Raw genomic sequence first — 27,295 nt, forward strand, 5'->3', positions numbered from 1 at the left:
TAACGAAACTTGCTTGAGGCGCGATGTTATCCAGGCTATTAGGTTGAAAAAAGTTACCACTATAGCCCAGCTGACATTCCTGTAACTTTGTAAAATATCCGTTTAGTCATTCGTATCTGGCGAAACCGCAATGTGATTAGCTTGTTGCCTTGTGGTCTGTCGAACATATTTAGGACATTGCTATATACTGGAAATAAGTTCAACTTATTTATTTACCAACGTTTCGGCTATACCTATGCAGGTTGCCTACATCAGGTTACTTTGCGCAGAGTTTGGCGTGATGGTGTTACAATTCCTGATCAAGGCATCCTGGATAGGGAGCTGAAACGTCGGTAAACAACATAGCTTATTACCAGAAAAACTTATTTTCAGTATATACTGTATGCCTGGTAGCAACAGCATATTTAAGGACTTGAGCTTGGTTATTATTACCGGACTATGCTTTCTTTATTAACCACTTTGCACCACCGTTCGACCTCTCATCATAATTGAACCCAACTAATAAACAAACTAATATTCCTTCAGGGCTAGTAACTCATTCGTGCATTGTTTTTTTGGTTTAAGAACTAAAACGTGGAGTTCGTAATGTTTTACTGGTGTTTGGTGGTTTCTCATAGTTTGTATTTTGGTCTAACCTTAACTACAAAAACTTTACGCAAATATTTCGAAAACGATTTCACTGTTGGGTACAGTATGCACCGATCTGTAATGTAGCTTGATAATAAATTGCAAAGCCAAAAAGGTCGAGTAGATCGACAGCATCTTGCTTCTCAGTCACATTGACTGAAGATGATACAAGCTCGTATCGAAACGTCTTAATCAAGATGCTGTCGATTTACTCGACCCTTTTGGCTTTGCAATTTCACTCTTGTTAATTAAACTGTACATATTTAACCTTATATCTATTTTAGTGTGCAAAACTTTTACGTCTTCAAAAAGTGGGCCATACACTAAGAGTAGGGGAAAGCGGGCCCAAACGGGCCCCCATCTGGTTAACGATAATTGACAGGGTTAATATTTGTTTGCTGAACACTCACTATCGTCGAAAAAACGTTTATTGCAAAGAGTCGGGCGGATTCGATTTCGAGGATAGAAAATGTGTTTGGGGGATGTTGATAGTGATATAAGGATAATATAGTGAATATATATGTTGTCTATTAAAGTTCTAGTAAAGGTGAAGTTACTTTTTGGCTAAATAATTTATAGATAAGGACCTGTTTATTAATTCGAAACAGTTGGACTCAGTTTTTCGAGAATTAAAATGAATCAGGGTTTCATGCGACGCATAGTGTTGGGGCAAAACGGCCGCTCCCGAGGTAGCCCATTATAACTATAGTGTAACTAAACTTTACTGTTTGTTTTTTATCAGCTTTTCAGTAAAGCATTTTGGAACTAAAATAAAATTACTTAAATTTTAATTATTTAAGTTGAGATCAGTTTTGCAGAAAGGCTAGACAATAAGAATTTTTAACACAATCTCCTGTAAAATCGGTTGATTAATTCGTCTGCCTAAAGCAGGGATGTCCAACCTGCGGCCCGCCTGAAGTTTTTGTGCGGCCCGCTAGTCATTTTCACTCCCTAGTAGTATTTTAAATGTTCAATATTGGCCTATTAAAATGTACCAGTCAGCTTTTAGGGGCGCACTAATAGTATAGCATGGGTAAATATATATATATAACTCTAAAGGCCAATATTTAATCTTGAAACTTAATTTGTTCTGCGGCCCATTAAAATTATTTCAAGTGTCAATGCGGCCCACTATAATAAAATGTTGGACATCCCTGGCCTAAAGAGTTGGTAAGGATGTGAGAAATAAGGCAGTTTATGTACGGCTTTTTGATAACCATGTAACTTATATATTGATGCCATGCGTCCTACAGTACATATTTATGACTTCACGTTGTGACAATATAGCTGGAAATTTGTACGCGCCACTTAAACAAAAATTCTTGATCCGTCATTTTCACGCAACGAATCAATTAAATTAGCTTTTATTAATGCAGTACGTTTTGCATTTCGTCCCGTGAAAAAATCGGTGAAAAATGTTTAAGGCAGTGGTTCTCAACCTTTTCGTACCAGTGGCCCCTTTTTGATGCCGTCAAAAAGTCGCGGACCCCTTACATTTTCTGGTGTAATATGTGCGTTTAGTTCTTTTTAATAGTTCTGTATATCTGCGTAGGGCACCGTATGTTGAGTAAAGAAACAGAAAACACCAGATTGCTTTATTATGACACGTTTATTTCAATATGATTTTTGCTTCTGCATCTACGAAGCAAGTCTTGAAATGCGTGGTTGTGTTCATCTTTGCGAACGATAGCATAAAGTTTAACCAAAATCCAGTACATGTGAACTGTTGTAATGCTGCCTTTATTTTACAATCTACTTGTGTTAGATCACAATCGAACTGTTACGACATACTCAATACGATTTACAACATGATGTGATTTCATCACTTACCAAGAACGTGATTAAGCACATATTCCAGCTTTAATTCATTTAATAAAGATATATTTTGGTTTTTGCGGATCCCTGAAAACGTTTTGCGGACCTCCAGGCAGGTCTAGGGTATGCTTCTTTCAGTTGCTGTTTTTAACGTAGGAGTAGCTTTCAGTAAGACCTTTCGGTTGCTACCCTACGCATCAAAAAATAATGTGTTAAACTCAAAATATTTCTTCCTTAGGGGTTTGTTTTGCCCGGCTTCCCCTACCATGGCTATTTGAAATTAATTTTTTGATTAACTTTTAATAGACTAACGTTATTAATTACATCGCTTTACCAACATAAGAATAATCTCGAGCTTTCATGAGCATTTTGAATTTTATTGCCCAAAGGCAGAGATGTCTAAACTGTCAGAGACCAATGGCCACATTTCTTGCTTTATTAACCCAAAAAGCGACACCCTTTACATGAAGATGGGGCAGAAATGAATACTAGCTCACTTGTGCAACGCTTCTAACCATTATCTTACCTAGCTACGATTTATAGTTAACTTAACGAAATATCCGGCTTTGTCCAGGTTGAATAGGGTATTTACATATATACTTGTAACAATAATATGTAGCTTTTTGCAATAAAAGCGATAGTTTACGTTGCCAACATTTGTGCAATGCTCCGAATTTGCGTGGTTAAATATGTATGAAGCTATCAAGCTGATGATTGTTGATCGCCATTGCATATTGTGGTGTACCGTTTCCAATGTGCCCACTAGAGACGACAAAGAATAACATAGTTATTAAATCTTGAACCAGAATACAGAGGCTACTTTAACAGCGAAATTGTGGTTCTCAACTTTTTAGCTTGCTGCCCACTCAAAATAAAAAAAAAATCGCAATGCACTTTTTACAAAACAGCTACACAAACTTTACACCAAAGGGCATTCAGTAAATACCATAATAAAATTGGTTAGCCTATCTGAGTGATACTTAACACGCTAAAAACTATACATAACAGTAATAGCACAACTATAAATTACGGTGCTGTGCTTTGTAAAAGATGTATTCGGTTTCAGTTGACTGTTACCTTAGAAAAAATTTACCTATTAAGTACATTAACATATTAGCACGCTCTCGATATGAGGGTCGTCTAATCCACAGCTAAAAAGAGTCCATACAGTGCTATAGGATTTGGACACAAATAAAAAACGAAATTACTACCGGTACATGCTCCTTTAGGCTGAAGATTCCCAAACTTTACTTTGTAGCACATGCAGTTTTGGACTTTAGTTTGGGAAAACTACTAGCGGTGCGGTGCAAACATTTTTTTAAAAGTGTGGTGCGGACAGCAAACACAAATTTGCCATCTCTAGTTTGGGGGCTATGCTAAATAAATCATTGATCCTTTAATTATGTCTATCTGTTAGTTCACACTTGCAAAAATGTTTAACCTTACAAAAAAGGTCATCTTGGCGTTCACCCTTGCAATAAAAATGTCACCTTGGGGGTGAACCATTCACCAGTTTAGGAAATACTGCATTATTTAACAGATGGTGTGCATTCAATACTTTCACGCTTGTCGGCATGTCAAATTGTTATACGTGTAGTTGTTTTGTTAATATTACAAAAAATATTCGCGGCACACTTGGAAATTTCTAGAGCAGCGCTTCGTAACCATCGCTCCATGGAACATAACCTGGTGAACCGCGTGAAAGTGCAAGAAACATTAAAAAAAAACATTTTACATTGATGGGTTTCGAGCATGTCGTTAGCCCCTCTTTTCACTTTGGTGGACACAATTGTTGAATGTTCACACTCCTGGTAGTTGAGTCAGTTAAAAAACAACTTTGATATTTGATTTCCGGTGATAAAGGTAACATAGGATTTGAAAACGTTTTAAATATTATGGAAAGTCCATAAAGTGACACCTGGATTATTGCATGAGATCAAAATACTTGCCTTGATAAAATTTACATTTTTCGCGTTAATTCCATTGGTTTTTAAAACGTACCCTTTAAAAACTAACACACCCCCGGGAACGACGTCGAGGCACACCGGTTGCGGAGCACTCTTCTAGAGGCACAGTTCGGGTACCATCTGTCATGTAAACTGCATGGCTACGAGAAAAAATCAACGTTTTAACATTTTTCTAACGCGTTTTACAATACCACAAATCAACGTGGCAACAATTAAGTGTTACTTCCTACCAAATAATATACCCAGTAAACATCAAATATATTATGTGGCATATAGCAAACCATATAACCTACATAACAATGTGAAAATTGTCCTATAAGTACAAATAAAAAATACTATAAATCATTTTCTCTTATTCTATTTAGGCAAAACAATGATACCATATTTAGTATGGCAGTACCACTGGTAAAGGTAGAATTTCATGATTTTTTAGGGCCAGAGAATATGTCACGAAATTAGGCTTAAGAATAGCGAACATAATGTTAAGCATAGTGCTTTACGTAATTCTATTTGTGGAGCTATTAATATGTGCGCAAATGACGATTTAATCGCTTTCTACAAACAAACAATGCTGGACGCGGCATACCAGTAAAGGCCCAGAGGCAGAATAACAACCAAGCGACTGTGGGCTTGATGCTTTGGGTAAGTTTGGCAACATACTTTAACCTTAATCGCTTCGCAGTAACCTTAGTATGGTCATAAACCGATTACGAAACAATGGTGACACTTGTCGTTCAATGTTCGACAACGTGACATTTTCTGACCTACTTTTGGTGTATTCCTGTTGGGTTATAACAAACGTGCTCAACACAAAAATTTATAGCTTGTGTAACAGGGAGTCGAACCGAGCCCGAACTCAAACCGGAACTTCATGAACCGGTTTAGAGCCAATTCTTTCCGAAATGTAATCATATCTGTAGCCTACCGTTTTTTTGTAAGATTTTAACAAGCCGAACCAGAACGCCAAGCATGACGTTACAACTTGTATTTTACAGAGTCAAGTCATGCCATGTTTGAAGTTGGATAAAAAATTAATATATCATTAAGAAAAGTTACTTTTTTTAGATTTTAAGTAACGATAGGAGCTATTGTAAATTACTGATATAATCTTGATGCCACAAGCATGCACTAAGGTAAATGTAATCCAGTTCTGGAACTTTCCAGCATTCGTGTTCTCGTTACGCAATCACAACGCAACGACAGTTAATCGATTGAAACGCACAGGATTGACAACTACAGCCTAAAGTTCTGGTGCTCTTAGGTCCACATGAGAGTCCAATGATTGGGGCCGGCGCTTTGTTAATAACAACCAAAACAAACACGTGATTAAGCCAGTGCCCTTCAGGGAGATGTGATTAGATGAGAGGCACCTGTCGCCTTTTCCACTTGCTGCGCGTCACAGCCGACCTATAATTAAATATAAAGCTCCCCGCGCACCTGGAGCCTTCGCTCGCAATAAATGCGATTACGTCAGGCTGAGCTAGTGATCTTAAACGAGTAAAAACAGCACAGCAGCGTTGAGAGTGCCAGCCACTAGCAATAATGTAATCCCAAGTGACCTTGCTCTTAATCGCTTTGGCACAACAGCTATTGCGTAGAAACACAATAGTTTACTGCATATTTTTTTACAAGAGGCAAATGTTTAAATTGTATTCAGCGTTTAGAGCTTTAATATACGCTAAATCAGTTTTATAATGTCAGTCTTGTGCCGTTATAATTAAAGCAGTCGCCTTAAAACCCATATAAACAATTCGTTCACACCCTTTAATACAGAATAGTTCGCAATTGTTAGGTTTATTATGACGTCAAACAAAAGTGTGCTGATTGTTTTTTACAAAACTCTGTGTTCAGTGCACAGGACCAACTGGGCCACAGCCAATTACACACTTTTCCCATTATAAATGAATATGCTAGATTCTAAATACAAACGCTAAAACAAACTAATAGAGGACAAAGGGTGTTTGTTTATGTTCTCTAAACAAGAACACACCTAATCGTTTTCCAATCCAACATATTAATAACATATTATAAGAATTAAAACACTTCATTTTAAGGTTAATGAAACACTGTTAAATAAATAAGTTTTGGCCGTTTCCCTTGCCTTGCTGGTAGTGCTGATTGCACAACACGGATGTCGCAAATTTAATGACAAGTTATTTAAGCCTACACCTGATCTGACAACTTTACATAAATTCAAGGCGGGTTAAAATCTCACTTATTCTGCCTTGAAGTTAACCAGCAGATAGATATATTAATGAAGGACGGTGTACGGCTTGAACTAGCCATACTACTTGCATTTATTAATAATATTGGACAATAAAGGTGTTTTTACTTAGGCGTGGATGGTGGAGAGAATTACGAAATTCGAGTTCGATATCACTATAAATAACTTTAAACAACTAAGCATCGCATACAGTGATTATTTTACACATTGTGTATAGCATGTCTGTTTGAAAAAACGTTGTTTTACGCTTTAATGAATTTTTTGCTCCGCGTATAGAAATCCTAAACAGTAACCATTCTACAATAGCAGGCCAGTAGAACAGCAACAGTCGACCGCTTGTTTGAAACTCGAAGAAAGGAGATTTTAACCCGGCTTAAAGCCAACCTAATTTGCCGGATCGACTGTTATTTTTAGTTTTTGTGAGATCAGCTATCGCAAGTCACAGCTAGGAATTATTATTATTATTGTCTATCGCACCAAACAACAGGCACGGCGTGTTGCCAGATACGTAATGAAACTGCGCGTTGCGCGACAAAATTGGCTTAATTGCCTGTCGTGACTAGAATAGCTGGATGATTAAGACAAATTAAACAAAAATGAACTTATTTATAGACGGAGAATAGTACTTCTTGTCGGTTAATAAGTGACTGTTATGTATTTTGGAACTTTCTAATTACAACTTTTCTAATAGGTTTTTCTTGATGTAGTTTTTAAGTTGTTTCGTCACCAAGAGTGAACAATATTCAACAGCGACAAATTTATTGTTTCAGTTCGTTTCATTTAACTGGTAGTATAACACAAAAAAGTCTACGACAGAAAGTATCATACGAGGTTTCTTTTGCAGGTTTTTTTTTATTCCATAATGTTCCTCAAATATACAACCTCAGATAAAACAACGCAGGCGCGCCAGATTCTTTTGCAAACGCACACACGTGTACCGCAGGTACACTCGCACGACAACAACAACAACAACAATACGCACAAGCACAAAAACACAACAACAACAGCATTTACATCCCGTACACTTGCACGCACTCAAACAACAAGAACGTAAAGAAGCTTTTTTTAAAGAACGCCCCGCAAAAAGTGCCAGTTAGGAAAAAGGAAAACGAAAATAAGAAATACGAAAACAAAAAAGCGATTTAAATTCAGTTTTGACGATCGAGTACCGATGTTACGACAAAATACTCAACTGCCTTCCTGTTTATGGCCAATGTGAAAGAGGTCGGAGGAAGCAAAAGTGTTAAACTGGATTTTCTACGATCCACAACGCTAGTTGTTTTTGTCGGGAAGCCACAGCCATGTTGTGGCTCTGAATGATTTCTAATTCTACTAAGTAACTGTAATTTAGCGTGATCGTGGGCGCCAGCAATAGCTTTGACGCACAACCGGACTAGCTCTCGTTTTAGCCCGCCGGCAGCTGCCGTTGTCTCTCCGTTTGTGACGTAACAGTACGACGGATTCGGGCGTCGATTGTTGCGTCATCGACGCAAAACGTCGGCACAAAAGCTACAACAGTAGAACAACAACAATATAGCTATAACAACTTTAGAATATCAACTGGGAGAACGGGTGACGGCAAAGTACATTGCACGGGTCTTGCTTATTGTTACAAAAACGCTTTTCAGCTTTTTGCATGTTAGTAGGTAAATCAAGTGTGTGTTAATGATTTTTTGACCTTGTCGTACCGATTGCGTCCAAACAAATTAAGCGAAACTTCACCGAAAAACAGTTTTGCGTTTGTTTCCAAGTAAAAAAAGAACGTAATTTTTTTCGGCGACAGGAGACGTAAACCGATACCAAAAAAAGAACAAATTTACAAAACGATTAGTTTCGTTCTGCTTTGCACTGATTTTACTGCGTTCGCTTGCAGCGCGTCAGAATGTGAGATTTGCGCGCGGTCCGAAGAACGACGTTTCGATAAAAGCACCAAGATCGATGAAAACTTTTGGACTCTTTGCATAGTTCGCTGTTTGTTTTGTTACGAGTGATCACATCGCTACTGTGGTTCAACCCAAACCGAGCTCACGTGCTTGTTTGCAAGGTTGTACAGCAATGCGGATAATATAGTGGGTAAAATAGGATATAATACTGTCTCTTGGGTAGCGGTGACCGCCATCTCCCAATATTAAGTTGCGAACAAATTTCGTCTTCCGGTGATTTAGGCGACAATTAAAAACGTAACGTTGCCGCACTAGGGTAGTTTTGTACGCGCGACAATTGCCTACATATGGACACAAGAAGCGGATAGGTAAAAATGCGCGCCTGAATTTGGCGCGCGTGTGTGTGTGAGTTCGAATTCGATTGAAAAAAAGTGTTTCGCCTGGTCATTTTTTACGAGCAGCTGATCATCTCAACGTTGTTGCAATGACCCAAGACGACGGGTGACGCCGGGGCTTGTGACGAATTGGCGCCGGAAACGGTCGACGGATTCGCCGCGTCGTCACCTTTTGGGGCTCGATGTCGCGAGCGCCAGCGCGGCTTAAGTTCAGAGCTGGACACCAGCTGGAACGGTTCGCCGGTTCCGTTGGCGCAAATGTTCTTGGACGTCGACGCAGCGGATGACGAAGCCTTGTCGACAGTTGACGGAAGGCATCCGACCCCGACCACTTTAAGAGGATCATCTTTGATGCTGACCGGCGACGAGAGAGTAAGAGAGGAGATGCCGTCGGCGTTGGGACTGGCGCAGGACGACATCGCGAGCACGGAGGTGTCAGAGTTGGAGCGCGGGAGCTGCTGGTTATCCTGGCTCCGCGAGCGATTTAGCGTCAGGCTCTGGTGACTGGTCGAGTGGTGCTTGGAGAGGAAGGCCTGGTAACCGTAGACGGGCCGCACGTTGAGGTTGAGGAAGGACTTCTTGAGCACCTTGGGGCTGCGCGTTTTGCGCGACATAAAGGCGTCGGTGTGCGGCGACTTTGGCGAAGCGTAGTCGGCGTGTTGGTCGCGCGAGGCCAGGCAAAAGGCGGCGCTAGGGTCGGTCATGCTGCGGAATCGCGGCGACGGTGGTGAGGCGTCGTCCACTTGCATCTCGACGTCGCTGTTGCCCTGAGCGCCCGACAGGTGTCCAAGGCGCAGAGAGGCGGGCGTGTTGGGCGCCGTGAAGGAGCGCTGGTAATCCGGGAGGCGCGTGCGCCGCGGGAGCCTGGATGCGCAAGATGAGGATGAAGTGCCGTGCTTGGCGTGGAACATCTGGTAGAGCTCGGCGCTGTCCAGACCAAGGCCGCCGCGGCAGCGAGGAAGACTGTTCGACTTGTGCGCGTCGCTCTTGTACGAGGGAACGGAGTCGAACTGGCGGCGGGGAGGAGAGGCGTCCTCATCTCGCTCGTCTTCCCGTCCATCACTTCCTAGTCGTCGCGAGTGCGGCTCCGGGGCTGAGGCCGACACGCGGAGGTCTAGGATCACGCCGGCGCCGCCCGGGGTGCCCTGGCCGGCCGGAAATATATGCCGGTCTAGGTTAACAGGATTGGCGGAAGCGGCGGAGCGTCCGCTACAATCGGAGGTGTGCGGGCCTTGCAGCTGGAGCACAGTTGACGACTTGAAGGCGCTCTTGTCAAGCGAAGGGCCCTTGCGTCGCCGACAGAATGACGACAGCGCCACCTTGGTTTGCTCATGAGTCGGCTGCTGCTGCTTGCTCGCAGGGGGGACCACCTCGATTCGAGGCATGGGTACCACGGCCTGGGGCCTTGGGGGAGCTGGGTCCTTGCGTTGGGTGGCCGGGAGCGGGGGCGAGTTCTTAAGGTGGCCCTTCTGTCGGAGGCTGGCCTCGAATTCCATGAGCTGGCCGAGAAAGTTGAAGTTGGGCGAGATCGTGGGACGCTTCTCCTTTACGAATCTGCACAGAAGGCGATTTTCAGTTATGGGACATAGTACAAAATATGGTCTGCGCGTAAACAATTCTCGCTACAATAGTGGTGACACTAGTTGCCACACGCGTAAGCAGTTTCCCTTTGTGTTCGCCGAACAAACGCAAAACCCGGTTGGTGAATGACATAGTGTTGACGACTAAACGTCAGAGTGGAAATACCGTCGGGCCCAGTTCGAAGCTGGCAGCTCGGGAGCGGAATTGTTGTTTTCGCAAAATCGCGCGCCACAGGAGGCCCTACACTACAGTGCCGCGGGTGCAAGCCCAAGTCGTGCAGAAATCTCGTAAGCGCGCAGGAGAAGGCGGGAGAAGGGAGCGAGAGGAGTGGGAGGAATGACGTAATCGCTTTTGGGGCGAGCGCCGCGAATAGATTGTAAGCGTTCTTTGGATTCCGCGTCGGTCGCGCACCCGAGACAATTAAAGCTTGACGACAGTAAAATCCATCTGTGACGCGCGCCGCTTACATGAGCCCAGAGGCCACGTCCTTCGCGTTTGTGTGCGACCCCGGGCCTGTTTGAATAGGCGCGTCGTTTATTTTTCAATTGTTGTGCCTCGGCCGAACCCCACTCAGCTACCAACGCGGGTCGATTCCCATTTACGCCCTGCTCTTGCTTTCTCTTATCTCTCCGCGGAGAAGAGAAGAGAACTTCCCACTCTTGCTCCAAAGACGAGGAGCGCACTCGAGAAGAATGCCAAGAGTGGGAAAGCACAAAGGGCGCTGCTGGGACGACGGTTGTGAACGTTCAATTCCCCTTAATTTGGCGGCCGAAATAAAATCTCCTTGGTTTCGAAGCCTCGCATTTTCCCCGGGAATTTGAATTTAAAAATCCAGGGGACCGGTGAAACCCGCCAGGTCCGCCCGCGGATTTCCTCCCAATTAAACCGACCTGAGGTTGGATGAAAATTTTCCAAAAAATTGATAAAAAAATGCGCTCGGGTTTCCGTCTTGCGCAAAGCCAGCGATCCCGGGTTGTTCAGTTCGATTCACCGCCGATCGATTTTCGCCGCGATATTGATCTCTTTCGACCGGTGCACAATCGAACCGAGGATTCTTAAATCTCGGCGCTTCGTGAGCGGTTTAGAAAACTAGGGAGGCGCCAGAAGCGCGACCAAGGCCCCTGGGAATTCGAAACTCGAATTTGTGGAGCGTCGGGAAATTCCCAGCGGGGCCCGAGCGGCCCGTCAACGTCACAAACGCTTCCATTAAGCGCCAATTTTGACCGTGAAATTCCTTCTGGATGTCAACGGGAGCAGCGCGAAATTCCATTACAGGCTCCCGCGCGAAATGACGAACGGCGGTCGCTGATTTTTTTCGACAAGATTTTCGCTCGTCCCTGTCGCTTCTATAGGGAAGTATCGGTCGAAATGATGTCGTGATAATGCGTTGCGCCACTCCGGATGGTCGCGGTATAGTAATAATGCCCCCCTCCAACGCGTAGTGGTCGCATTTCATTCACCCGTGCATTACGTAATGAAGTAGGGCGAATCGATAAGTCCTCGAGAGTTACTGTGCGGCCCGTCGGCCATTTTGTTGCGACTCGTATGCAAAGCTTGACAAAGGAAGTTTTTTTTTGAGTTCGAAGGAAATACTTCGGTCCGCTTTCGGCGAAGCTGTCTCTCGGACGGACGCGGCATTTCATGCAAAAGCCTTGCCGACCTATACCATTCTAGGAACTCGAGGCTTGCGACGTTTTTAAAAATTCGAGCAACACCGGTCATTTAAACGCGTTTTAAAGTGGAGCAAAAAATCTAGGTACAATCTGGCTAAATTTGGTTTTCTTCGTGCAAGAGTGAGAAACAGCATATGACACAATCACACACATAGTCTATTGGGATGTTTAAACAATTCGGATGGCGTGGAATGAATATGCCAGTAAAGAAGAAGGTAGCATGTTGCGAATATCTCGAATAAATATTTATTTGTTTATTTGAACCATCAACTTTCTTCGTCAAGTTATGAATAAACAAAGAACTAGTCGAGATGTTCATTAAATACTACTGTATGGGCTTTGGTATTCTTAAGTTTAACTGCAATCTCTAGAAACTACGCTTTAAAATTCGAATAAAACTTTAAGAAATAATTTTCAGGATATTTTTTTTTTAAAGTTTAACATTGCTGTTTTACAACTTTAATAAATAAAAGACAAGCGGCCTTTACCTGTAAGCGTCGTCGAATCCCAGCCGAAGGTAGTACATTACGTAAGCGATGGCGACAGTGGCTGACCGGGATACTCCGGCCAAGCAATGAACTAGCACTCGTTCGTTGCCTTTACGCGCCGATTCTGGAAAAAAGAAACAAGCACAATGGTTAAAACAACAGTAGAAGGACAAACTAAACCACAAGAGTGCTGCTTGTTTTCAGCAGTCGGTCGACCAATCGTTTTTTGCGTTTACAATAAAAGTTGTTCATCGACCGAACAACAGGCTCTAATTGCAAGTTATATTCAATAGCTTGAGCCGTTCAAATTCTAGAGTGCAAAACTTATTGCGGGGCCAATCAAAATCTGCACTACCTAATTTATTTTTTATACATTTATTTCAAAAAGGTGCACCTTAAATAAACGCTTTATAAAGAAATACACAGTGCCAAATCTCCACTGCCTCAACATTTTAATGTTAAATTGTTTTATATAGTTAAACACCTAAAAAAAACACTAGGCGTGGCCACTTTAACTAACTAAATTCCCTTTTCAATCATTAGCAGCTGGGTGACTAGTGTTTCTCGACCGACGCGAGCCAAAAATAGGATGACCTACTGCATTAGTTTTTTATGCTTAGATATATTGAGATCTTTTGAACACTATATACGGATCTGTTCATTGAGTTTAATGGTGAAAATAACGGCTGTTTGGGCATATTGAGATTTGTTCTCGGCAAGAATTTTTCAATACTTGTAAAATCGAAGAAGTAATACTGAAGTACATGGCTCTTATTAATTAAATTTTTATTTGTGCGAATGTCTACTATCATTCGTTCCAGTGAAACAGAAGCTTAGTGTTTGGGTCGCCACGAAAGTTCGTGAAACAAAGATGGACAGCACCTCGCATTTTTCCACGTAAAGATTACACAGGTCGAAAAAATATATTTCGCTCGGTAAAATTTCCGATTTTCGGACGCAGAATACGCGAACAAAAAAGCAGTGCACGTCTCGACTTGACCCACCGATAAATCCAACGGCGGCGTCCAGGTGTGGAGTGATCTTTTCCTGGTAGTTGTCTCGCACAGAAATGCGCCTAAAGTGGCGGTCGTCGAGGTTGGCCGGTCGCGCACAGTTGCAGCTCACGTTCAGCACGTTGTCGATCCGGTTTTCGGACATCGTCGGCTAATCAGGACGGAGCAGAAAATGCTTTTGTTAAATATCTCGTTTTTGATATATATAAATGACATTAATAGGATGACTGTGTACTTTTGGCATAAGCATCAAGTGATGTTGGTTTCAACTTAGACGCGGTTTTAAGACTAATTTTCGGCCAAACATTTAGCTACGATTTTTGCTGTGAAGTGGATAGTTACTTTTCACTGAGAGATCGTTTTTTTTTCTTCTGCTGTCTCTCAATCGAATTTCTGCTTTCCATTTAAAATATTATGCCCTAACGACGAAGCAGGAATTTTTGTTCATTGCCATGTTGAACAGGTAACGTCGCAAATTTAATTCAAATAATTAGATTTGTATAGTCTGGTGGAGATGCCTTACATTCTGAATCATTTAAACAAGTGATTCCCAAATTGTGTTTGTTGAGAGATTATAAACTGTGTCGAGAAAATTTTTCTATTTCTTCAAATCAGATTTTTGTGAGTCTAAAATAGGTACGTAGACAAGCATGCGAGAATATCGATTATAAAAATGATGATACTATAAATGGTGTTAAAGTAGTCTCGCCATGTATTAGAGCGATTGTTAAGGTGTGATATTATTATTTGCAGTGCGCCGCGATTTTTTTAGGTTTTCTTGGTTTGTCACTATTACCCCCTGATTTAAACTATCACTTGACTCACCTCGTCCGAAACGTCGTTTTGCGAGCCGAGGAACAGATGCGGAAAGATGCTGGTCATCCCGACCGGGGCCGACGCCGAAAGACAGGGCTGGGACAGGGTGTTCCTGGACCCCTGTGACGCACGTGGACTTCCCTGGGCCGCAAGGGATGTCGAGGCCCCCGAAAGCGGGGTGTCGGACGGGTGGAACGTCATTGGGGTTCCCTTCATTTCGACGCTCCCGCCGGCCAGACTGTTGGCCGTGTTGCTGGCAGTTGACTTGTGTGGGTCGGAGTTTGCGGGCGTTTTTTCGTTGCAGGTGCCGTTTGTCAGGTTGCTAGGCACCGAACAGCAGTGCTTGAGGTCGTGCAATTCTTCTGCAAAAAGAGAATTCGGTTTTCGTTCAATTAGAAATTTACAAACGCCGGTATGGCGTCGATTATAGTTAGTTACTGCAAAATTCAATGAAAACATGCAATAAAATTTTTATCTTTTTTTTATCAAATTTCTAGCGAAACCAATGGGTTGTGTTTCACAGAAATACCCGATGTTACAGAAATACAAGGAACCTTTTATTTCACATATAATTCCTTTCGAAAAAAAAATTGCTTGTACCTTTAAAAATAAAAAACACTAATTTTTCTCTAGACATGTCGGTTTCGAGTTTTATCTGATAACCAAAAAATTATGTTCGGTTGAGAATTAACGGTGAAGCAATGTAAGTGCCAGAAAAATCTTGAAATCAGTTTTTGGAAAATGCACAATAAATTCAATGAATAGTTAAACCGCCATTTAATTATCGACGCGACCACTTAAGCATCCTGGTACCATTACAGAATGTTTTGTGTGGGCTTGTGTTTTTTTTTCATTCGTTTGCAAACCCTCCTACGCCTGACCTTGGAACTAAACCCGGATTTGGCGCATTTGATCGATTCGTTATTGCAGAAAGCTCAAGAGCGAAGGCCCGAAGGGATTATCGCTGTATGGATGCAACCAGGGTGATAAATTGGCTCGGGAATATCGCTGGCAATTTGCATGAACGCGTCACGCCTTGTTACGCGCGGGCATTTCGAGGCGACCGCCAATGACGTAAGCGCGATCAATTATTGAAGCTCCTCCTTGGAAAGCGACAAGCGTTTGGCAGCGGTGTGCCTTGTGTATATTGCAGCGAGGTCCCCCTCTCCCCTTTACCGTGGCCCAGAGCGCCAAAGCCCCTCCGTTCGCTCGTTAACTTTGAAGAGCGTTGTCCGATAGGCGTCTATAATTATCCCCCGCGATTGGGAAGTGCGGTGGTGGTTCGAGAGGCTCCAGCAATGTTGCTGCTGCTGTTGTCGCTGTTGTTGCTGATGCTGCTGTTGCTATTAACGGAAGGGTTTGCTTAATGGCTGTGTGCAACTGCCAAACTATTTCGGGTCGATTTGTCGCGGGACTACAGATGCTTTGTGCGCGAAGTTGATCCAGCTGGAAAGTCGATTCGGCTGAAATGCAGCTGTTTTTTTTTCTTTGAAAGCAGCTCGAAGGCGTGCAATTTAACGGAACACCCCTAGTTTTGCGATTTTGCAGAAAACCGAAAAAAACAAGCCAAAACACTGGCAACTAAAATAGTTAGGAGGCCGCGAAACGGGCAATTTCGTCATTTTGGTCGCGCAGTCACGCAAAGCGGTCGCACGCCGTCTCGCGCCAACGCGAAAATCGTCGCTTCTGACGAGAAAAGTGCGCCGTTCGTGACGTAACGGACAGCACACAAACAAGCTAATTTGCTCGGCGGCGCTGGCAATTTCGCAATTCGTCGGCCTTGGCAGTGTGATGTGGGTGAAGGGGTGACATTTGGGCGTAACGAGACCGTTTTCCTACGAGTCTGTTAGATGGAGAACCGCGAGCGTTGTCTCTTAGCCGGTGTAGAGTGTAGACTGTAAACGGTCGCATGCCTCTGCCTGTTTACGTCTTACAATAGAAGACCGCGCGATTCCGCAAATTCCTTCGAGCGAAAGCTCCAGGCCTTTTATGGTGAAGCTTTTCGGGTAGGTGGAAGAGTTATGCGCGACGGCGGCGGCGGCCTTTGACACAGTGCACGGCGTCGTGAATTTTGGGCGAAAGTGTTCGCCGTAGTAACCCTTGTGAAAACTGAAAGGTGCTTCTCGGTCGATCGAATCAATATTGGGCGTTTACGAAGACGACCACTGTTCGCTGTTCGATTTATTTCGTTTTAAATTGAGACCGGATTCAAATTTTTTGTGCAAACATAGCCAACCAGCTTGCGTTGCGCTCTTCAGATAAACATCAACCACAGCGGAAAGCTAAACACCAATTTATTTTCTTTTGGAGAAAAACTCTTCTTTTGAAGGCAAACATTTTTTTACCGAAAGTCGTATTTTTATAACGCTTCATTTCCCCCAGTTGGGTAACGGTTAAAAGAAACACCGCAGATCGCTTCACCCTACCCCTCCCAAACGACAAAACCACCGAGTAAAAACCTCCGTGACGCAACAACACACTTTGCTAAGACCAAATTCCGCCCGCCAGTCCAGTTAGCCGCCGCCGCTTTTTCGGACCGCCGCTTTTGGTCAAAGGCGAGTGGAAAACTACCGGGATGGCCCGTGCTCGGCCATGCGTGTCACCATACGACCGCGGGTTTACGGCCTGTCTGTCTGTTTGCACGGGGCAAGTGCACGTTTGCAGGGCGCTGTCAGTCCACAGACTAACACTGGCCTGGGCTTAGTCGAACACTTATCAAGCAAGAGCGCGGCGAGAGAAATAGGTCACGTCATTTAAAGGGAAAAACGCGAGCTTAAGGGTTGTTTAATAGGTTTAGGGCTTGGTTTTGTTGAACTTGGCAACTGAAGAAACAGAATTATATCTGAATCGAGTATCGGGGGCCATTTTGCCCGAATTCTTTTGACTCTTAATGTCCGTTAATAATATTTTTTTGTCCTATAAAAAATCCTTCACGCGATCAAGCTTTGCAACGAAAATACAACGCGAGCGAAATTTTGAACACGTCAACATGACAAGTCAATCATTTTGACCGCTCACCGCAAACAGTTCGAACATTTCATAAAATCCAAAATATACCAGAACGTAACGCTATCCTAGTCAACTCGATTTCGTGTGCCTTGCAGTGAAACCGCCAGCGAGGTTGTAAATTGAGGCAGCCGCTTGTAAATTCAGACCGCAAACTGTAAAACGCAAGCACAAGAGCTCTTGTGCATTAATCAATCGCCAGAAACGCCAACCACATGCCACAGCAACCGCGATTGCGTCATTAGCCCATAATAAAACGCTATATGTTGCGATTTGCGTCACTGATTTTGTTCTTGTTGTAGGACGCTTGATAATGCATTCTATGTAGGACTGTAACCTTTAAACCGAATTCCGGTGACGACATGATGGGCCAAAATGTAAAGTGGTTCAAAACAGGTTTTTGCGGAATTTAGAAAACTATTTTTGGACTTAAAACTGAAATTCTTACGCCAAAACCAAGTTATGTGTTTGTTTGCTTGTTTCATTTAATTGCTGTATTTTTTGCGTATGTCGAGGATATTAGTATCTGGGAAAGATAATATAAGCTCTTTCGTCGCACTTGAGTTTAGATGAAAAGCGTAATCAATGTGCGACTCCCTTTGAAAAAACAAAGACGCACAGCTTAAGAAACTTTGGGTCAATGCAAGCCTAGTCGTTTTTCTGAAGGCAGTAAACTACTTAGCGGCGTCGACGACATCAACGATATGTCGCTTTCCATTACCGCGGCCACCCACGTTCAAAGAAGTTGGCGGAAATTCTTTTTTGAGTGTTTAGGCCCCCAACACCACTCGCACACGCTCTCCGTGTGACGTAACAATATAAAAACGCTCGCTTATATTACAGTCGACTGGCGCCAGGCAAAAAACGAATTGACGCCCAACAGTGCGTGGTGGGGCACTCGCCAGGGGGGAGGGGGATGAAAGTGCGTGACAGGTGGGGCTGGGGTTAAAAATAAACTGGGTCGGCGCTATGGGGTCGGATATGTTTGGCGACGTTGCCCGTGACAACCGATTGCGTGACACTGGCGCAAGTCAGGTCGCATCACGTGACGTGAGGGGGTGAGTCATACTGGTGACTTGGTGTTTTAACTTTTAATGTTCGGCGGGTATATTTATAGATCTGTGAGATTTTTTACAACATTTGGGGTTTCGGGGTCTCGTAACCATCACATGATAAAACGGGTGGAATTTTTTATCAAATTTGAAAGCAAAATTTTGTAAAGCGTTTTCTTTAAGAAATAAACTGTGTAACTATCCTTAAAAACAGTAAACAAATGCGCTTTTTCATTCGCAACGTACACACAAACGCTTATGTAATGGGTTTAAATGTTACACAATACAAGACCGACGGCGCGTGTCGCGAAAAGACCAGTCGCGTGGCTGGTGATAACAAGACTACGCCTGAACAACACTTCGCTAAGGTAAATAAGCAAAAAACGCCTCAGTGGTAAATTGCGCGCGTCGACCGGGGTTAATTACGTTCGCCGCATTGATTGGCTGACACGCGGACCAATCACGAGCCAGTGTGTGACCAAATGCTTATGACGCGCATACAGTGCGAAGAATTAGGCCATTTAAATTAGGATTAAAGTAGGAGGTTAGGCCACATAAAGCGCAAACGCATTTAGGAGTCAAAAATTCCCCAAGTTTCAGTTCACCTATGCATTGCACGGAGGGACGACTAATTGGTTACTAAGCCGGGTGAATCAATAAATTTACCACATATCAGTCGCAACTATGCACGCGATTGCATGGAACGGATTGGCGAAGTCAAAAAGCTGCCTGGCAGATGACTTATCACGGTTTGCGCGCGTGTTTCATGACGTAACGACATGCTTTACAAATCCGAAAGCGCCGCAAACAGACAAATGTATTTCGCTCACAGCTGGCAGCATCGCGTAAGGGCGGTAAGCGCATTATCGCTTTAAATATAGCGCAAGGCGACTCGAGTGAGTCACGAACTGACTGGTTGGCCTGTGAGCCGATTGCCATCTAGTGTACAGGCGTAACCACTGCTCGGACAAGGCCGCCTATCGAAATCATCGCGGCGCTCCCCGTCTATTTCGGTTTCCGAATATCCAACGTATAAAAGCGGGCGATCCTGAACTGGATCGATTGTTGCTTCTGATAGGCAGCAAAGTGCGACGCCATTACACGCCTAGCAATGCTGCTGCTGATGTGTGCCTTATTTGGCCGCCGAGCGCAGCACGAGCTATGTGAACCGCAAGCCATTTAAGGTGAGACTTACGGCGGCTATGGGACAAATAGCATACGGGATGATGCGGCTTAAAATCCGCGGGACACCGCTTCGCCACGCATCGCTGGGCAGGTTTGTCAATTGGCTTTAACAAGGCGATTTGGAGCCCGAAGAGTGATGCGCAAGTGACGGAGGTTGGCTGACAACGTTCGCTGATTCATTCGGTGATTTAAACATCGTTGGCGCCTTTCTAAAGAGCGCCAGAAAACCCCCGGCGAGAGACAAAAATGTATAGATTGTTTGTGGGGAAACATTGCAAAATTGTTAATATCGCTATAAATTGAAATTCGATAAAAATGAATAGGGGACGGTCGTGAACCTGACTCACTTGTATCAATTTATTTATGTTTTTTTTATAACTTCCACAACTTTGCACAGTTCTACAATTATACGTCGAAAATAGCAAACTTGCGTCAGAATGCGTGACACCAACGCAAAAAATAAAAATTCGAGGCTGGATATGAACCCATCAGAAACCGCCACACAATGCCCTCGCACCAACTTTATACGTCGCAATAAAACGGCGCGCTGTTTTCGGCAGGCGGTACGGCGTAAAGCTGCCAATAGACATAAAAGCAATGCGAAAGCGGTAGTTGACGAAAATGTCCAAGGCTCGCTTTTGTAGTCAGTTCCACAAGAGCGTAGCGACAGTGTGGGCGTCCGAAACGTCGCTGACCTACAATTACCGAGCGATTCGCGGACGGACTGTCTGTGCGCCGCTGTAGCCGCTTCGGTAGGACGAAAAAAACAAAAAGCGGACCTGCGGGCCAGGTTACGTCATAGCTCTGCACCGCCGATCGCGTGCAAAGCGGCTCGGCTCGGCGACCGTGACTCACGGCAGAGTCTTTCGCCCGCGGGCATGCTCGCCAAAATCTCTCCCCTTTCGCTGTTTTCCTCTGTTTTGCGCGCCTGCTGCTAAACTTGTCCGCGCGCGATTTTTTCCAGGATTGCCAACAAGCGCTCTGTCGGTCTTAACACAAGGACCGCCATTGTTGTTGCGTCGAATCGCTTTCGCTGCGGCGCGGGAGAGTTACGTAAGACCAGCCTGTAAAGGACGCACAAACAAGTATATACGAAGCCCGCGGTGTACAACATTGTGCGCTGTCTGTTTTCTGCCCTTAAAGCCATACTGAGACCGCCAGGCTGCTATTTTTAACGATTCTGGCCTTGTATCTCTTCGGCAATCTTGGCGATCCTGTGTTTGGTCTATTGGGCGAGGGCAAACAACAGCAATGCGAATTTGTACTGGATGCAAAACCCGTGGGTTTCCATTGCGCGTTAAATGCCGATAGGAGAACGCGTGCCACAAATTATCGCATTCCTTAGCAGCTTAATTACCCCGCGCATTCGAGTGATGTTTCTAATTCATAGCTCGCAGCTTTCAATTCAGAAGCCACGATTGTCGGGTAAGCGGCAGTGGCGAGCAGAAGTGCCGGGTATTCTAGAGTGAGTAGACGCAATTCACTGTTGCATGGCCAAAGGGCAAGTCAAATAGTCTCGTTTACGCTAGACACTGGAAGTATCGACGTTTTAACGTCTAATGCAAACGACATTCGCCAGCAGATCACGTCTTCATCCAACCGCACACAATTATAAACAGGTGAGTGTATAACAGTAGTACATTAGCGACATGTCGACGTTTACACTTTGGCCTAGCGCTCTTAAGAATCAAAAGTAGCGTCATTTTACGTGATAACTTTGAATTGCGAAACAACGTGTGTTGAAAATGTGTCAATTTAACGTGCACGCAACTTAAGGCCAGTTGATTCAAAAATTCACATCCTCCACCTTTTTTCACCCTGTCGCAATTTTAACTACTATAGCTTCGTCAAACGGGTCGACTCAGAGATGCTAGTAAATCTCGAGTACAAAGTTGACCAGCCCGCTTTAAAGGTGTTTAAATAGGACACGGCGACCCTTTCGCCAAATACCACCCTGCCTTGTGATGCGCGTGACTTTAGCCCGTGTCCTGCACCAAAACTTCCCGTGGTGCGATACGATTGCGTCAGAAATGACTGGTCTCGCATGATAAAGCTCACGTATCTCGCTGGCCACTTGTTTTTAAGATGTAATCGCAATGCGTTTGCTGCCAAGAACCGATCGCCAAATATTAATCACAGAACAAAAAATATATTAGAAAAGCACTTGTTTTTTTTCGAAAGAAAAATGTTGCCTGTTTTTAAGCCGCTTTATTAGTATTTTTAACGCTTTGTTTTTCAAAGCTGCCTCAATGATCGGTATAGGTTCAGGGTCCTATGAAATTGGAAATAAATGCGGAGTTTAATGTTTCTCGACAGATTTCGGTTTCGAAAAGACTGACGTCATTCACGAGGGAGGGGAGAGGTCCTTTTGTTGGCGAACAATAATTATCGTGTCACACTGGAAAGCGAAAATCGAGTGGGAGTGAAAAAACAACATACGGCCACAATTGGCAACCATTAAAAATTACGTCCAAGCCGTTTCTGATACATTTTTCTCGCAAGGACAACACTACAGCGTAGGATGTATCTTTTGGGGGGTTACTACTGGACGTTGACTTGCTTTCCTCGTATACCAAACACAGGCAGAAGCTGGCGAACAGGCCCGTACAAGGCGGTTGCGTGTTTACAAGATTACGCGGCCTCTCCTGGGTCAAACAAGCCGCGACCTTACGTAATCGCGTCCCCTAATTAGGGGAGTCGCTTTTGTACAACGCCTGGGCGCGAAGGGACGTCATGGTTTTATTTAGAAATGGCCAGTTGGTATTAAGCGGAAAACAAAGTTGTCTCGGTCCGCCTCGTTCAAATGACGTAGGGTTTTCTTGGTCAAGTCACGCTGTTAGAGAACAAGTAATGTCTGTGTTCTAATTGCGCGCCTAAAAAAGAATCCATTCACAGAAACAGGGCTGTTTGAACACAATGCGTCTGTTCTTAAAACCCTTATTTGACCGCGCAAACTGATTGTCGCGCGTGAATGACGACACTTTCATAAAACTTTTATCTAAAATCAGAAAGTGCAAGGGCAAACTTAAACATCTCCCCAATAAGTATATGGTATGTTGTTAAAGAGAGCGAAAATTCGACAATCGATTTGACCATTTACGGATGAAACTTTTAACAAACCAGAGACGATTTAAGACAAAAGAGCTCACACCTGCCACGTTTCATTCGCGCGTTACCTTATTTGCGCAGTTAAAAGCCTTAAAGGCGTGCACATAACCACAGGCGCTCTCCCATCGGCTCGTCTCGCGGCAGACAGCAAGTATATAAAACTGTGCACCGCTAAAAACAACCTTCGCCAAACAGAAGCGAATTTCGAAATTCTCTTTTGAAGCGAATTTCGAATTCCGGTGGCATGTCTCACGATCGCGCAATAAAATTGTCAAACGTGCAATTACTAAACGATGGTGGCCTTAAGACGCTTTCAAAGCTGGACGCCGTTCAAATACACGTAAATTGTTCATTAAGCGCACAACAAACCATACCCGACGTAGGGCACCATTAACCCTAAGCCCGTAGAGATTACATCTCAGAACCGCAACGCGTACACGCGGCTTGTTCGACTTGTCGGGAATCGAATATCGATGAACGTACATTGTAAGCGATAAGGCACAGAGACCAACGCGAGGTTAAGATTGGCTTCTCCCCAAGCTTTTAAAACTGCGCGTCAGCCATTTAATAACAAAAAGATTTGGCTTTTTGGCCCTCTTTTTTTCACATCATTTGTCAAAAAAGGAAACCAGTGTAGTTAAAAATTAGGGGTGGAACGAAACGTAGCTTGATGGCTTTTTTAAATAGGTCGTTTGAACCCAGGTTTAGCTCACAAAAAAGGCTGAAATAACTTCAAGCACATTTTGAAATTTTCATCAAACACAAAAAAGGGCTGAAAAAAGAGGCCCGATTTACGAATTTGCCAAAAATAATGGCCTTTGAAGATGAATGTAACATAATGACGTGATCGAAAACGGTGCCAAGTTCCCTTAAAAGTATTGTTCGTGTAAAATGAACCAACGAGCCATTCAAAGCGAATGTGTTGTCCCTGATGAACTTTCGCTGTGTACGGGTCGCCGGTGTCGGCTTCCAAGCGTACGTAATCGTCCGCACGTCACTATTTCCTATGCCACAAAGGCGACCAGGGCACTGCGCACCGGCTGGGGTTAATCAAGCTAGTTGTTGCTGCCTGCGTCATTGGGCACAAAACGAAAATCGATAGAGGCTGAGTAACAGGAGAAGCCGAAGCACTATCCGCCGCTGGGTTTTCCAATATTAGAATCGCGACATTTTCTTGTCGGTATATTGGAATCGCGACAGTTGATTAATTAATGACTTAGCACAAACGTTTTGTTGGGTTGCATCGCGAAAGAGCCGCGAAAATAGAAATTTAACACAGAAAATTTATTTGGGATCCAGCAAAATAGTTTTTTTGAGTTGCATCACGAAAAAGACGCGAAAATAGAAATCTAAGCCCAAAACAATTATTTGCGATTCTTATATGACACTGGTCGAACCAGATGATGCCCAGCTGTGTAAGGCAAACTACTCGGTTTAGGAAACCAACCACGCGCAAAATCGAGCTGCCAATTGAGTTTTCGTTAACTGGCCTCGAGTCGACCATCGTAATTATGCAATTATGCGCTGGCACGTCTCTCGAAACTATCGCTTTAAACCACCGCCGCCTAATTTGCTGAGAATAAATGCGGCGAAAGGTGTTTATTAACATCGCGCAGCACACCCGTCGCACAACGAAGCACGCACGGAAAAATAGCTAAAAAACGAAAACGATTTGGATAGGAGTAACGTGTAAAATATTCCATTGTGTTGACCATGCGCCTTCATTAAGTACAAATAAATATTTCGGTAATAAGATTCGAACCTGACAATAAAAACAAGTGGTTTTCAGCCTATTTCTAAAACAAACCATTGGTTGGCACAGTTTAACAATTCAAACTTTCAGATTCAGAAGTCGTGGATGATTTGTAATTAAAGCACACATTTGAATCGACATTTCTGTCTGTTGGTAAACCAGTTGTTCAAAATTCCGTCTTACCTGGTCGCTTCTTGAACTTTCTTGCTTCGATCGAGGATGGCAGCGACAGATTTCGAACTACTGGCATTTTGCACTGGCGCTCTTGGTAACTCTGGGCTCTTTGGGAGACAAAAACTGCTTTTTGGGGCCTAATTGCTTCTGTCAGTTGACATATCCGTGCGGGCGATGCTGATGTTCTTTGTTTCAGTTTTTCAACAGAAATCTTGAAAACCAAACTATGATCAGATCAGCAGATATTGCTTGTTTTGTACTTTTAAAACTTAACGATGCCTGCTAGAAAAGTTCAACAAAAGACTTACAAATCTACTTTTTGAGACCTTTCCTTTCACATAACAGGCAAAAAGTGACTCTCGTGTTTTTTTAATAGCGTACTGCTGTATATTCTAAATTGTAAAACCATCGCTAAATCGCAGGCTAGGAAAATGTAAAACTGTCAAGCGACGCAAACGCCATTGATTCACGTATACGACTGGTTTATTAAAACGAAAAGCTATTGTACGCTGCTGGCTGTTGCCTACAGTGCTAGCCAAAACCAGAAAGGTTTACAAATGGCTGCCTGTTGACAGTGCCTCGTCGGACAATGACGTAGTCTTTTTTCCCCTCCGCTCGCCAACTTGCTCCCCTTGTTTCTTTAAGCGAGCCTGCCATTTGCGATTGTTCGCTAGTTCTCCCTTTTTCGATCGCCGCTCGCCCGCGTTTCTCTAATTGCTCTTTTTCGGCGCGCGCAAGCTCTCTCGGATTGGAATTACGTCATTGGTCGTGCTGCTTTTTTTTCGCCCGCGTTTCGATTGACTGCCCTGCTAGATCCAATCTGTGAGCTGTTTGGGCCGCGCTGAGCCCTGTAAAACGTGCTTGGCGAAGTTCAAGGACGGTTAAACAAGCACACTGTGCGTCTGCGGTATGTTTTAAAGCCCGTTGTTGCAACCGACCTACTCTTCGAGTCCACTACGCTTTAACACGACAATTTAAACAAAGGAATGAAAAAGGCCGCTGCTAGTATATAGCTTGTCCAACACACGCAGACGTACGGTCGTAAGCGCATATTCTGGTGTGTAAAGCGGAACCTAACTTGGTGAAATTAAACTAGCGATATTGCGACATTCTAAAAAGACCAACTTGTCAGTTCCAAGCCAAGCCCTTGTTATACAGATTGTATGTTAAGCTTTTATAATCAGTAAAATCGTCCGATTATGAGCAATATATCAAAAATAGCAAGAACACAATAAACAGTAAGCAAATTGTTTTATGCTTTAAAATCAAGTTAACCATATTTTATAAACAAATGATAATTAAATCACTTGCAACCCAAGTCATTTTACCCAAAAGACTTAAATCAAGCCAAGCCAAACGAGCGAAATGAAATGAAACGAGCGACTGAAATGCCATTCAATGACTAAGTCATTACAACACTGGTAATACGAAACAGATGCCAAAGCTCGCCTGCTTGTTTTAAAAGCCCGTCGTATCTAATATATTTGCCAATATAATATCTCGTGTTAGACTTTTAAACTGCATAATCGAATTTTTATGCGCACGCCGTACATTTCAGCTAATATCAAGCAAGCAAAATACGAACGTGTGTTACAGGCACTTGTTTCAGTCCTAAACCACAATAGAATACTTATATTTTTTGTTATTAATTTTGTCAGGCGACAGGTTTCAACTTGGCACTCAACTGTACATAGTCTTGCCGTTGTAGTACTAAATGCTACAAAGAGCATTACACAGCATAAACGGCTCAGGTTTAGCTTGGGTCGTTTGCATGTCGGAGTCGTTTTAACTCGCATTGCGCAACCGGACAATTAGAAGCAGCCAGGCACTGCTATTTACACCCATGCACGATTATTGTAAAAGCAGGCTGACGCGCTAATAACAGAACCAACTGCTCCTCGCCAAGCAAATGGAAAGGCGTGACGTAACGACGGTACAATGATTATTCAATCGGGTCACGTGGTGTTTGCTCTTGCGCAACGAGAGAGCGATCTTTATTCTTTGCTCGTGAGACCACAATGCACCGAACCTTGATGACTCATGGCCGCGGCCCGTCGACGACAATCGGTTTTTAATCCGATTCTTTGTCGATGCACATGCTTTCCTAAAATAACCAGCCAACTCATGTTCGTCGCTGGATTGTTTCCACAGCCCGGCTTTTTTTTCACGCCGGAGTGAAAGTTTTTGAAATTGTAGTGCACTTTTCGCCTGGAAAGTCCTTTCGAGTATTTTTAACACGCTTTAAACTTTAAAGCAATAACTACATTGGTTTCATCGGACAATTTAAGAACTTGTGCCCCGACAAAGTAACTGGTTCTAATCAACATACAGAAAAGATTTGTTTAATCTTTTAGACAGATTGTCATGTTTTTGTAAACTGTAAAACAATTTCATCATATCGAACGTTTTAAGAGATGTTTATGTTTTTCGCCTATAGCTGCACTAGAAGTGCTTCGTGATATTTTATAAACTTTATTATTTTTAATATTAGCGTATTCGTTTTGGTCATGGTCACTGATGGCATTTAGTTGTATA

General features: G+C 43.5%; 1 protein-coding gene across 1 annotated transcript; it reads right to left on the reverse strand.

The window, feature by feature from the left end:
• Positions 1–7,474: 7,474 nt before the first annotated feature.
• On the reverse strand, positions 7,475–25,157 carry LOC146136859 (uncharacterized). The gene is made up of 5 exons (XM_083394941.1): positions 24,770–25,157; positions 14,492–14,844; positions 13,658–13,817; positions 12,654–12,777; positions 7,475–10,465 (listed from the first exon to the last, which is right to left on the reverse strand). Exons 1-5 carry the CDS (start codon positions 24,834–24,836, stop codon positions 8,968–8,970), a joined length of 2,202 nt encoding a protein of 733 aa, XP_083251067.1. The 5' UTR covers positions 24,837–25,157; the 3' UTR covers positions 7,475–8,967.
• Between the last annotated feature and the right edge of the window lie 2,138 nt (positions 25,158–27,295).

Source organism: Ascidiella aspersa, chromosome 8 (assembly GCF_963924565.1).
Source record: "Ascidiella aspersa chromosome 8, kaAscAspe10.2, whole genome shotgun sequence".
In the NCBI taxonomy this organism is placed as follows: domain Eukaryota; kingdom Metazoa; phylum Chordata; class Ascidiacea; order Phlebobranchia; family Ascidiidae; genus Ascidiella; species Ascidiella aspersa.

Coding starts and splice junctions, on each gene's coding strand:
- LOC146136859 (XM_083394941.1), bottom strand. CDS start 24,836: ATGCCAGTAGTTCGAAATCTGTCGCTGCCATCCTCGATCGAAGCAAGA. Junction 13,818..14,491: donor AAAACGACGTTTCGGACGAG/GTGAGTCAAGTG, acceptor CGTCCTGATTAG/CCGACGATGTCCGAAAACCG. Junction 10,466..12,653: donor GGATTCGACGACGCTTACAG/GTAAAGGCCGCT, acceptor CCTTCTGTGCAG/ATTCGTAAAGGAGAAGCGTC.